The following is a 12,877-nucleotide window of genomic DNA, read 5'->3' as shown; positions in this document are numbered from 1 at the left end:
GAGGAAGACCAAAGAGAAGGTTTATGGATGTGGTGAGGGAAGACATGAGGGCAGTTGGGGTTAGAGAGGAAGATGCAGAAGATAGGCTAAGATGGAAAAAGATGAGACGGTGTGGCGGCCACTCACGGGACAAGCCGAAAGGAAAAAAAGAAGAAGAAGAGACTGTTGCCACAGCACACTTGTTAGGAATCACTGGTCTAGAATTGAGAAATTCCCAATCCCAACCAGGATGCTGTGACAAGGCTGTCACACACATTTGTTTTCACTTGTATTTGTTGTAAATGATAACACAGTTCTGCTGTGTCATATGATAACCCTAAAGGTGGAAAACGAGAGCGCTGAAATGACTTTAGGCGCATAAAACAGTCAGGACTTTATTCAGGCCAAGTTAACTTTTAATGTGAAATTTACTAATAAATGTCAATTTATTGTCCATATTGACATGTTGTATAAGGTTTAAAGGGTTTTTGCTCAATTTGGATTTGAAGCCTAAAACATTGAAACACGCTGCAATATAACGGTTCAACATATTTTGGTTCCAGTACATTTTCAAGAAGCAGATAGTATAAACTATTCTTTTGAACATGACTTCTTTAGAATTCAACCAAGAGCAAACATTTTTTAAACACAATCAGTCAGTTTTCTTCTCTGGTGTCCTGAGCATTTTCCAGTTGTTCTTCTACCTGTCAAAGTAAAGAAATGACAAGCAATATATATATATATATATATATATATATATATATATATATATATATATATATATATATATATAGTGCATATACCAAATGACGTGAATATTTACACAAATTGAACAAGGCTCCTGTTTACCTGAGCAGAGTAGCACGTTTTCCTGGGGACGCATCTCCATGATGTCACCCTAAGCAAAGCTTCACGGAGAGAGGTCCCCAGTTCATGAGTATTGCTCACCTGCATGCACATGAATGGAATCTAGTCATCTAGAAAAGTAAAACAGCTGCAAGGCATTCAAAATGTCACCTGCATGCGATTCAGGCAGGCTAGTCTGAAGTTCAAGTTGGTGCTGCTGCTCACAACATTGATAGAGGCGCTGAGAATGACCTTGGCAGCCGAAAGCAGCTTCTCTTGGTTCTTTAAGCACACACATTAAACATACCGGTTTGATATTCACACTCTGACAAAGTGACAGAGACAAAAAAAAATTATGTTTTTGTCACGGCTGCTGCTCCCTCTGCACCTGGAACTCCTCCTCTTTGGGGAGAGTGTACCTTTTTTTTGCGGACTTGAGCCTTCCAGGTGTTACTCAACTCAGTGTGCAGAGCTCCTGTGACTGCCTGCCTGTTTTTATTCAGAATGTCCTCTAGGTGGCGCTCGATCAAAGCTTCAGTATCTATCACATGATACGTTAAATGATACTGAATCCTCAGACTCAATTTCTCCTTTCTAAATGAAGAAGAATGACTAAAAATCGTGTTGATTTTTGAGTTGTCTCTTACCCATAAAGTCTGAAAGCTGTGAGATAAATGGGTCAGTGTGCTGTAAAAAGAGGAATATCAAGAGTTTCTGTTTTACAGGGTTCAACTGTAATCTTTTCTCAGGTTCTTGACAGGTTTTGTCCTCCACAGCAAACACAATGCTCCCTTCTTGTGAACGATCTGGAGAAGAAGATCGGATCAAAAGACAAAACATGAAAAAAAAAACAATTAAATGGCATTGAATTCGCTGATTCCATAGCACATTTGCTGAAGGAGCAAGAGCACTATTTAATGTTTTAGTTTGTTTTGTGGAATGTATTACAGTACTTTAAAATGATGTAAATCAGCGTTTTCTTCAGCATTTGAGCTGCAGTGTCAATTACAAAAAGATGAAACATAAGTGGCACAGTTTCTCTTGAATCAGGCCAAGATGTGTTTACATCAGTGCCACTATAATTTTTGATTAGTTTACATTCAAAGCTCCAAATGTAAATCACACTTTACTGTAAATGTCAACACTGTGTTCTGTTGAGTTTCATCTTAGAAGGAGAGCTCCAAAAACTGAGTGGTGCATGTTGTTTGGACTTGACATTCATTTGCTGTAACCTCCAACGTACGTAGAACAAAAATGGTAAAACAACTGATTTAACAACCAATCAAGACTACAATAAAAGAATTTTAAATTGTAACCTATGCTGCGCAGATTCCCCATATGGAGTAAATTAATCAGCAAAGTGTGCAAATTATAAAAACATAAATTATTTTTCACAAAGGTGGGCTGTGCATTTGGTACCAGGGCCTTCAGTGTCCCTGCATGTCTGTCTTAATTGCACTTCTTAATACCACGATTATGACTTCAGAATTATAGAAACCATCACTACTATACAAAACCCCAAAGCTATACTTGCAGTAAAAACCGCAGGCAATTGAGCCTTGCATATCGTCTCATCATCTTTACATACAGGGGTGTCAAGCTCATAGCTCAGTGGCCACATCCAGCTTAATTTGATGTCAAAGGGGCCAGAAAAATAAAATCATACCATACTTAATATAATAATACATAAGAAATTTTCAATTTGTTTTAATGCAAAAAAATTTTTTTTTTTATTTTACATAAATCACATCGCAAAACAAGATCAGATTTCTTGAGAAAATTTTGCTTCAGTTTCTCTTTTATATGTGTACGGGACACATGTGAGTATTTTAAGCGACAAAACTTTAAGTCACAAGTATGTTGAACAGAAAAACATTGCTGCACTTTATAATTAATTAAACTTATGAAGAAGTGGGAATTATTTACATTCTATTTCCTGTAGTAGCCTGTGGCAAAAATGTGTACAGTGAAAAAATAAGTATTTGAACACCCTGCGATATTGCAGGTTCTCCTACTTAAAAATCATGGAGGGGTCTAAAATTTTCATCGTAGGTGCATGTCCACTATGAGAGAGATAATCTAAAAAGAAAATTCCAGAAATCACGATTTTTTTAACGATTTATTTGTATGATACAGCTGCAAGTAAGTATTTGAACACTTGCCTATCAGCTAGAATTCTGACCCTCAAAGACCTGTCAGTCCCCCTTTAAAGGACCACCTCCACTTCATGTATTATCCTGAATCAGATGCACCTCTGTGAGGTCGTTACCTGCATAAAGACACCTGTACACCCCATACAACCAGTGAGACTCAAACTTGTAACATGGCCAAGACCAAAGTGCTGTCCAAAGACACCAGAGAAAATTGTGCAACTCCACATGGCTGGAAAGGGCTACGAATAAATTGCCAAGCAGCTTGGTGAAAAAAGGTCCACTGTTGGAGCAATCATTAGAAAACGGAACAAGCTAAACATGACGATCAATCTCAATCGGAGTGGAGCCCCATGCAAGATATCACCTCGTGGGGTCTCAATGATCCTTAGAAACGCGAGGAATACGCCCAGGACTACGCGCCAGTACTTGGTCAATGACCTGAAAAGAGATGGAACCACTGTTTCCAAGGTGACTGTGAACCGTGTTTGGAGGAAGACGAATGATGAGTTCCATCCCAAGAACACCATCCCTACTGTGAAGTATGGGGGTGGTAGCATCATGCTTTGGGGAGTTTTTCTGCACATGGGGAGAGGACAACTGCAGTGTATTAAAGAGAGGATGACCGCGGCCATGTATTGTGGGATTTTGGGAAACAACCCTTTTCCCCTCAGTCAGAGCATTGACAATGGGTCGTAGCTGGGTCTTTCAACATGACAATGACCTGAAGCACACAGCCAGGAAAACCAAAGAGCGGCTCCGTAAGAAGCATATATCAAGGTTCTGGCGTGGCCTAGCCAGTCTCCAGACCTAAACCCAATAGAAAATCTTTGGAGGGAGCTGAAACTCAGTGTTGCTCAGCGACAGCCCAGAAACCTCAGATCTAGAGAAGATCTGTGTGGAGGAGTGGGCCAAAATCCCTCCTCCAATGTGTGCAAACCTGGTGATCAACTACAGGAAACATTTGACCTCTGTAATTCTAAACAAAAGCTACTGTACCAAATATTAACAATGGTTTCCTCAGGTGTTCAAATACTTATATGCAGCTGTATCACACAAATAAATCGTTAAAAAAAATCATACATTGTGATTTCTGGATTTCTTTTTTTTTTAGATTATCTCTGTCACAGTGGACATGCACCTATGATGAAAATTTCGGACCCCTCCATGATATCTAAGTGGGAGAAATTGCAATATAGCAGGGTGTTCAAATACTTATTTTCTTCACTGTAATACCACAATCCTGTGGACAAATTACAATATAAACTGCAGTCCTTCTCAAACCTGGAAGTAATTTTATGCAGCAGCAAAAAAAAAAAAAAAAAAAAAAAGCATAAAAGCAACAGGAAGACTGAGCTTGTTAAAATAGGGAACACGAGGAATGGGATTAATAGGGAACAGATCTTTTGTTCATCTTAAAAAAAAAAAAAAAAAAGAGAATTCTAAGCAGTTGACTGTTTTTTGCTATATTTTTTCCTGTGAAAATCTATGCACAGTGAATTCCATTTTATCTCTTTTTGCACAGATTACTGACTCACATGAGGCAGACTAAAAAGATCATTTCACTGTTGTCACAGAGAAGGACAGCGCATGTATGTAACATCTTCTTCCCATGTGCTTGCACATTGCTCTCTGAAGTTTTAATTAGTTGCATTAAAATACCGAGCATGTATTTTATGAAGGCTTTAACAAGCCCGGTCAAGCTAGCTCCGTACTCACACTCACTCTTTTGTAAACATGGGGCTTTTAAACTGTTCACCTTAACTCATGTTTTAAGAAGTAACTGCTTCAGAAAATTTCTTTAAAATTTAGGTCTATTCTTGAACTCATGTACAATGCATCTTGACTGTCTGTGTGTGGTGTTCCATTTAAATTAGCCACAAACCTGTGGAGGAGAGGCAGCGAAGAATTAGCTCCCCAAATTCCTGGGAATCCAGATGTGCAAAGAGGTTTCGGAAGAAGGCTGAGGGGAATGTCATTGGAACACGAGACGGTGGGTAAGTCAACACCTAGCCACATGTTAAGGGACTCAATGTGGGCCATGTGTAGGATTTGTGTGAGATGAATAAGCAGTAGCTCATTTGTAATTACTGCTAGTCTGCTTCCTGACAACAGTCAAGGTGTCAATGAGCAAGGCACTGGACCCGCATGTGTGTGATCTGATCCTCTGTATAATTTGTTTTTGAAATTATACAAATTATCTATCTATCTATCTATCTATCTATCTATCTATTTTCTGAGCCACTTATCCTCACGAGGGTCACGGGAGTGCTGGAGCCTATCCCAGCTGTCATCAGACAGAAGGCAGTGTACAACCAGAACTGGTTGACAACAGTCACACTTAATCACATTGTGTGGTAATTTAGGGTCTCCAATGAATGCATGTTTTTGGGATGTGGGAGTTAACCGGAGTACCCGGAGAAAACCCACACAGGCACGGGGAGATCATGTTATTTCACCTTGACGTATTGTAATTAGTAGGGTTAGGGTTAGTAGGGTACACAATATAAGCATTTACAAATTAAAGGATACTTCTACATGTGTAAGAAGGGTTTCTAGATTGGGGTATTGTAGCACACAAGGTGACAGCAGAGCCACAAGCTGCATGTTGAGTTCGCCGTATAGGCCGTTGTCCATGGTCTCAGGTGGGATTCTAAGAGGCAATATACTGCCAAGGACAGGGTGGCCTCCAGGACACCAGCTTCCTTTTTTCACCAACTTGTTGCCGCTTCAAATCCAAAAGAAATGGGAAAAAGAGGTTTAACAAACATTGAATGGCTTTAGTTATGAAAGCACAATATTTTCAGTCTCTTACATTGTTTTGTTAGTTAAGGACTATGATAAGGTTGCATCAAAAACTCTGGCATTGTTAGAATGATTCTCATTTTGATTGACATCTTATTTATTGTACAAAAAACATCCAACAGAGCTTTTAGTATGATCACGTATCAATCAATCAATCAATCAATCAATCAATCAATCAATCAATCAAAAGCCTCTAACATCATATGCTGTGCATACAACAAAATGATGAGTGCTTCAACACAACATGCACACGTGAATGAAATAGAATAAAAATAGAAGAACATCTTAGGTAAAAACAACTGATAAAATACTTACGGTACATCAAGGCACATTTATTGCTTAAATAAATAAATGCATATGCAATGCAATGTATAGTTTAAACCACTGCAAATTACAACCACAGTGATAAATACTGTATCTCTCTGAGTGTCAATCAAATCAGAGGATTATTATATTTGTAAAGGTAGTATTTGTGCTGATACAACTTCACATGAACTGGATTGTCCGCTACTGGGAGGGAACTGCAAGTGACGTCCAACATAAGTGTCGGTCCCATTGCCAGTGTAAGTCTCCTTGTGAAGTTTGCTCTGCAAGAATACAAAATTATGTTGTCATCACATTGATGGATGTTTCATAAACTTGGTTACAGTTAGTTGCTCTCTGATATTTGATGAGCATTGACCTATTGTTTTGATGTTATGGTCAACGTCAAAATGTGCTGAAAACAATGAAATTGTACCACTGCATCAAGGACAGGTAGATGAAATGTTCATTCATCTTCTCTCCCGCTTATCCTCACAAAGGTTGCGGAGGTGCTGGAGCCTATTCCAGCTATGTTTGGGCAGGAGGCAGAGTACATCCTGAACTGGTTGCCAGTCAATCACAGCGCACATAAAAACGAACAACCATTCGCACTCACAATCACACCTAAGGGCAATTTAGTCTCCAATGAATGCATGTTTTAGAGATGTGGTAGGAAACCAGAGTGCCCGGCGAAAATCCACACAGGCACAGGGAGGACATGCAACACCACACTGGCGGAGCTGGGATTTGAACCCCTGGCATCAGAACTGTGAGGCCAACACTCTACGCATCTATGCGTCACCGTGATGCCATAAAACAAGTTACATTTAATAAATGTTTACATTTAGACAAGGTACGCCCCGAACTGTTCCCCAGTTAAACGCAGGGCACATATAAACAAACAACCATTTGCATCTACACGTAGTTCAAGGTTTTCAATGAACCTACCATGCATGCTTTTGAGATGTGGAAGGAAACCAGAGTACCCGGAGAAAACCTACAGAACCATGGGGAGAGCATGCATATTCCACACGTGAGGCCAGATTTTAACCCAGAACTGTGAGCCGGATATGCTAACCAGTGTAATTTTAAACAATTCCTGCAATGAAGGCATGGTGGTATTTTTGCATCCATGTATCCACTGCAGATTTATCTTGGATTACGTATTTTTAGAAGTCTCATATTTTGCCTGGCAGTACAGTTGAAGGAACTGGTTTGAGGATCATGGTTCGAATACCGGCCCTGCCTGTGTGGAGTTCGCATGTTCTCCCCGTGCCTGTGTGGGTTTTCTCCAAGCACTCCGGTTTCCTCCCATATCCCTAAAACATGCAGCATTAATTGGAGACTCTCAATTGCCCAGAGGTGTGATTGTGAAAGTGGCTGTTCTTTGTCTCTATGTCCCAAGCAATTTGCTGGCAACACGTTCAGGGTGCACCCCGCCTCCTGCCCGATGACAGCTGGGATAGGCTCCAGCACTCCCGCTACCTTCGTGAGGATAAGCGGCCCAGAAAATAGATGGATGGATATTTTGGCTATGTACAACTCCACAGAGTGACTCTCCAACATTGTGTAAAAGTGGCAATTTCCTTTTAGAATACACCTTGGTTTTGTCATACCAGTGTCCAGAAAAGGTCAGTGTGGGCCAGTTTTTTGCTGGACCCAATTTTGTATGTGCTTTGGCCATTATTTGGCTAAGCCAGCTTTCCTCCAATTGGTTGCCGCCATGTATAAGTATTGTTGATTCTAGTGGCTCAGAGTTGAGTGGTAGGCGGAGCTCTTCACTAGTGACCTAGATAATCTTGATAAATCCAAATTACCTGATTTCAAGCCTCTTGGCACAAACGTCTGGGAGTCAGGAATCCAAGGAGTATTTTAATTCATATTTCACGTTTACCGAGACTCCATAGTGCCAACATTATGTTCCAAATACAAGAAAAAGTTGCTCTCGTAAAATATTGCACATTTAAATAATCTGGGGAGGCATAGTTTTGTTAAATTTCACAGTGAAATATCTTATATATACAAAATTCTAGTTACAGTGTATTTATACATATGTATATAATACAAACCTAAATTCTTCCTTGACGGTCTGAGGGAATTTGCATCGCAGGTGCACTCTAGTCTATGAAAAAAAGGTTAACATTTTCCATTTCCACTTCTGTTGTGGAGATACTGTGCCTTGTTAAAGTATTCGGCCTTATTGAACTTTTCAACCTTTCTCCACATTTCACTCTTCAAACATAAAGATATAATTATTTTTTTTGTCAAGAGTCAACAACAAAGTGGGACACAATTGTGAAGTGCAACAAAATTTATTGGATATTTTATCCTTTTTAACAAATAAAAAACTCAAAAGTGGGGCGTGCAATATTATTCGGCCCCTTTACCTTCAGTGCAGCAAACTCACTCCAGAAATTCAGTGAGGATCCCTGAATAATCCAATCTTGACTGATGATGATAAATAGAATCCACCTGTACGTAATCAAGTCAATCAAATGCACCTGCTCTATGATAGTCTCAGGGTTCTGTTTAAAGTGCAGAGAGCATCATGAAGACCAAGGAACATACCTGGCAGGTCCGAGATACTGTTTAAACATCTTAAGGAGCACTGTGCAAGCAATCATATTGAAATGGAAGGATTATCATACGATTGCAAATCTACCAAGACCTGGCCGTCCCTCTAAACTTTCACCTCAAACAAGGAGAAGACTGATCAGAGATGCAGCCAAGAGGCCCATGATCGCTCTGGATGAACTGCAGAGATCTACAGCTGAGGTGGGAGAGTCGGTCCATAGGAAAACAATCAGTTGTACACTGGACAAATCTGGCCTTTATGGAAGAATGGCAAGAAAAAAGCCATTTTTCAAAGATATCCATAAAAAGTCTTGTTTAAAGTTTTCCACAAGCCACGTGGAGACACACCAAACATGTGGAAGAAGGTGCTCCATTCAGATGAAACCAAAACCGAACTTTTTGGTCATAATGCAACATGATATATTTGTCGTAAAAGCAACCCACCTCATTACCCTGAATACACCAACTCCACTGACAAACATGGTGGTGGCAGCCTCATGGTTTGGGCCTGCTTTTCTTCAGCAGGGACAGGGAAGATGGTTCATATTGATGGGAAGATGAATGGCGCCAAATACAGGACCATTCTGGAAGAAAACCTGTTGGAGTCTGCAAAAGACCTGAGACTGCGATGGAGATTTATCTTCCAACAGGACAAGGATCCAAAACATAAAGCCAATCTACAATTGAATGGTTCACAAATAAACGTATCCAGGTGCTAGAATGGCCAAGTCAAAGTCCAGACTTGAATCCAATCGAGAATCTGTGGGCAGAGCTGAAGACTGCTGCTCACGAATGCTCTCCATCCAACCTCACTGAGCTGGAGCTGTTTTGCAAGGAAGAATGGGCAAGAATTTCAGTCTCTCGTTGAGCAAAACTCCTGCAGCTGTAATTGCAGCAAAAGGTGGCGCTACAAAGTATTAATGCAAGGGGGCCGAATAATATTGCACAGCTCACTTTTCAGGTTTTTATCTGTTCAAAAGGTTTGAAATATCCAATAGATTTTGTTCCACTTCACGATTGTGTCCCACTTGTTGTTGATTCTTGACAAAAAATATTTATTCTATATCTTTATGTTTGAAGCCTGAAATGTGGCGAAAGGTTGAAAAGTTCAAGGGGGTCGAATGTTATCACAAGCCACTGTAAGTTTGTGAGGAATCATGCCTACCCCTGCATTGACCAGACTAAATAGGCTCAGGAAAGCTTTGATATGGGCAGGCCACTGTGGACTGAGGAATCTTAAATCCTTTACCTGTGACCAAAAACAGACAAAAAGACAAAAGCTGTTTGTAGAAGATACAAACTATTAGTCCATTTTAGACCTGAAAGGATAGCAGTAGTTTCAGGGAGCCATGCACGTCGGTGAAAGCACGCAGCTCCTCTGGGTCAGGCTCAGGAATTGTTCCACTGCAGGAAAACTTCACATCTGTGAGAACTAAAACAACAGAAAACAAATCTGTCCCAAAGGTGACATGATTGCAGGATTTGGTGAGGTAAAAGGCTGACTGGACATACCATTTTGGAAGGTTTCCAGTTGGATTCTTCTCCACTTAGAGCCTGCAGCAGCAACTGCCCAATATATAGAAGAGATGATATTTTTCAGCCTTTGTTTATGTTTCTTCTGTCAAGAACAAAATTCCAAACAACTGCAGGCTGGAGGGTATGTTGCTTTTTTGTTAGTGAGGAAATCAAAAGTTAATTAGTCTTGAAAAGCTTCTTTATTCACTGGACAAAGTAGCCAAAAAAACATACAAATATGCAGTATGGTGTCAATATTCATATTTTTTCAAAGAAAAAAAAAAACACCCACAGTGATTCTCAACTGCTGGGCTGGAACCTAAAAGTGAGTCTTTTTGAGTGGGGCATGGACAGCGAGTAAAAAAATACCCGTACTTGTGTTCTGATTTTCTCTGTAGAGTACAGAGGTATATCAAGTTCTCACATGGAACATAATGGGTAAGAGACAGGAAATGTTACTCAGACTGGAGCGAGAGGTCATCATGGCTAACAAAATGCCATCGGTGGTTCATTTGAAACAGATTAAAAAATACAATGTCCTGTACACGAGTTTTCAGTTGCTATTTCTCAATGAAAAAAAAAAAATATTCTTTAATTCTATAAAAGTCGGTTACTACTTTGCAACACTAGGAGATGCTGAACCCAGTGGGACAATTGAATTTACTATAACGAGAAAATCATTCTACATTGCTTGCCAATTTCCTCTATTTATCAATAAATTACAATGCTTTTGACATGTGAAACTTCTTTGAAATGCCATTAAAAATATAATGTATCGTATATGTTGTTGAGATTACACATTTTAACCAAACAACAACAACAAAAAAAAGCTTCGTTGCTCTTAATATAAGTGCAACAACTTTGCAACAATAGGAAAATACAGGTTCCAAGGTGACACCAGTTGAAACCATTTCTTACCAAATTATAAATAAAAATGAACCATGGATGAAATTACGACAATCATTTAATGATGTATACCATGTAAAATAACTAACAAGTACATCAAACCGCGGTTATTTTTTTTTTTTTACTTATTAATGTAACAAGATGTTTTACTTTTGAATCCTCTCATTAGGGGCTTACGGCATTAGCTGTCACTGTTAGCTTTAGCGGAAAGGAACACAAATAGCTAAATAGCTTAATAAAACTTACCAGTGCAGTTTGCAGCTCCTGGTTCAGCCCAGAGTAGAACCAAAAGTCCTCCTTGATATTGACCTTTCTTTCCCAAAAGTATAAAGAGCTGCAGCGCCTATGTTCGATGAAAACGACGTGATAACTACGAGCATAGCATCCTACAGTATGATACTATGCTAAACGTTGTAAAATAAGCGTATTTTCTTAACTATTAAAGAAAGATCTTTAGAATACCTCTGCAAATCATAACTCACATCTAAAATAGTTTCTGGCATGAAAAAACCCGCCCCTATTAATTACTTTTTTTTTTTTAAATCACAAAGGTTACCTGTTTTATTTGTTCCAGCATCTTTAAGAGCTGTATGTCCGACTGTCACAGGTGCTATTAATCATCATTTGACGTTATCAGTTACATTATTTTGGAATAACATCTTTCTGGCGAATTGCTTTCAAAGATTAACAGTTTTAGTGAGCGTACATTTTCATAAAAATACACCATTATTTGTCATCAAAGGAGCTCAATGTTATGTACTTGTGCACAAGATAATACTTCCAACAATGATTCTTCCTTTCGGCTGGTCCCTTTAGGGGTCGCCACAGCGGGTCATCTTAGATGAAGAAAAAAAATGGAGGTAATTTCTATTTTAATATTCTTTTCCATTATTTTATTTTATTTTAAGATGCATTTGCTGTTAAATTCTAGTTAAATATAAATCTGTCATGAAATTTAGCAACATTATAGTATTATAAACTATAGTTTGGAGGAAGAAAGTTTTCTTCTCTTGCATTAACCAGAGATTTAAAAAAAAAAAAAAAAAAAAATCCAAATATTTGTTTATAATAGGCTCCGGCACTCCTGTGATCCTAGTGAGGAGGATAAGTGGCTCAGAAAATGGATGAATAGTTTATAATAAAGGCCTAATGGGGCAAAAACTATAAACAACGATTGGATGGTGTCTCTGCCTTCATCCATCGTTTTTCTGAGCTGCTTATCCTCACAAGGGTCAGGAGAATGTTGGAGACTATCCCAGCAATCTTGAACTCGTTGCAGGGCATTTTTCGGCCCTTGTTATTCTTAATTTTAAAATGTTTACACAAAGGACTCAACAATGGTGACGAACTGCAACACAGAAACTTGTAATTGCTTTAATGAAAACATGGACTACAAACAACAACATATCACGATACAAAAGAAAAACTATATGGTCCCATTTGGTATACCATGTTTTTCATTCAATAAAAGTCACCGTCCCTGTCTCTCAGACCACTCCTTGTATCCACCGGCGTAATTACGTGCACTGAAACACAAGAACACAGGCAGTGACAATACTATGAGTAATAAATGTATCAGTACATCCCAAGGAACAAGATGAATAGAATCTGTCAACAGCCAAACCTCATATTACTACTTCATCAAGTACTACGAGGCAAAATAATGAACTTACTTTTTGTAGCCAAACTGCATTGCTTTACTTGTGGCCACTGCCCCTCGCCTGCCCAGCTGACAGTGAAAGACTAACGTTGAGCAATCCACCGATGGCTTGTTGACTCCGTATTTTGCCTTGAAAGCG

At 39.2% G+C, this 12,877-nt stretch overlaps 1 protein-coding gene across 4 annotated transcripts; it reads right to left on the bottom strand.

The window, feature by feature from the left end:
* Positions 1-360: 360 nt before the first annotated feature.
* Positions 361-11,875, bottom strand: zgc:195212 (DUF4554 domain-containing protein). 4 transcript variants are annotated; one of them, XR_009797241.1, is made up of 14 exons: positions 11,635-11,875; positions 11,325-11,421; positions 10,170-10,223; positions 9,977-10,089; positions 9,823-9,906; positions 8,153-8,205; positions 6,263-6,367; positions 5,508-5,703; positions 4,861-4,984; positions 1,473-1,631; positions 1,248-1,366; positions 997-1,111; positions 829-927; positions 361-683 (listed from the first exon to the last, which is right to left on the bottom strand). XR_009797241.1 is itself a non-coding variant. In XM_061835900.1 (14 exons), exons 1-14 carry the CDS (start codon positions 11,653-11,655, stop codon positions 636-638), a joined length of 1,386 nt encoding a protein of 461 aa, XP_061691884.1. In that variant the 5' UTR covers positions 11,656-11,875; the 3' UTR covers positions 361-635. The 4 variants fall into 4 exon arrangements, 3 of the variants coding, with proteins under 3 accessions (XP_061691884.1, XP_061691885.1, XP_061691886.1); XM_061835900.1 differs by having other exon boundaries at positions 997-1,107; positions 1,245-1,366; XM_061835901.1 differs by having other exon boundaries at positions 997-1,107; positions 1,245-1,366; positions 6,266-6,367.
* Between the last annotated feature and the right edge of the window lie 1,002 nt (positions 11,876-12,877).

The sequence above is a fragment of the Syngnathoides biaculeatus genome, chromosome 11, assembly GCF_019802595.1.
Source record: "Syngnathoides biaculeatus isolate LvHL_M chromosome 11, ASM1980259v1, whole genome shotgun sequence".
In the NCBI taxonomy this organism is placed as follows: Eukaryota; Metazoa; Chordata; class Actinopteri; order Syngnathiformes; family Syngnathidae; genus Syngnathoides; species Syngnathoides biaculeatus.
This window is presented reverse-complemented; position numbering and strand designations above follow the sequence as displayed.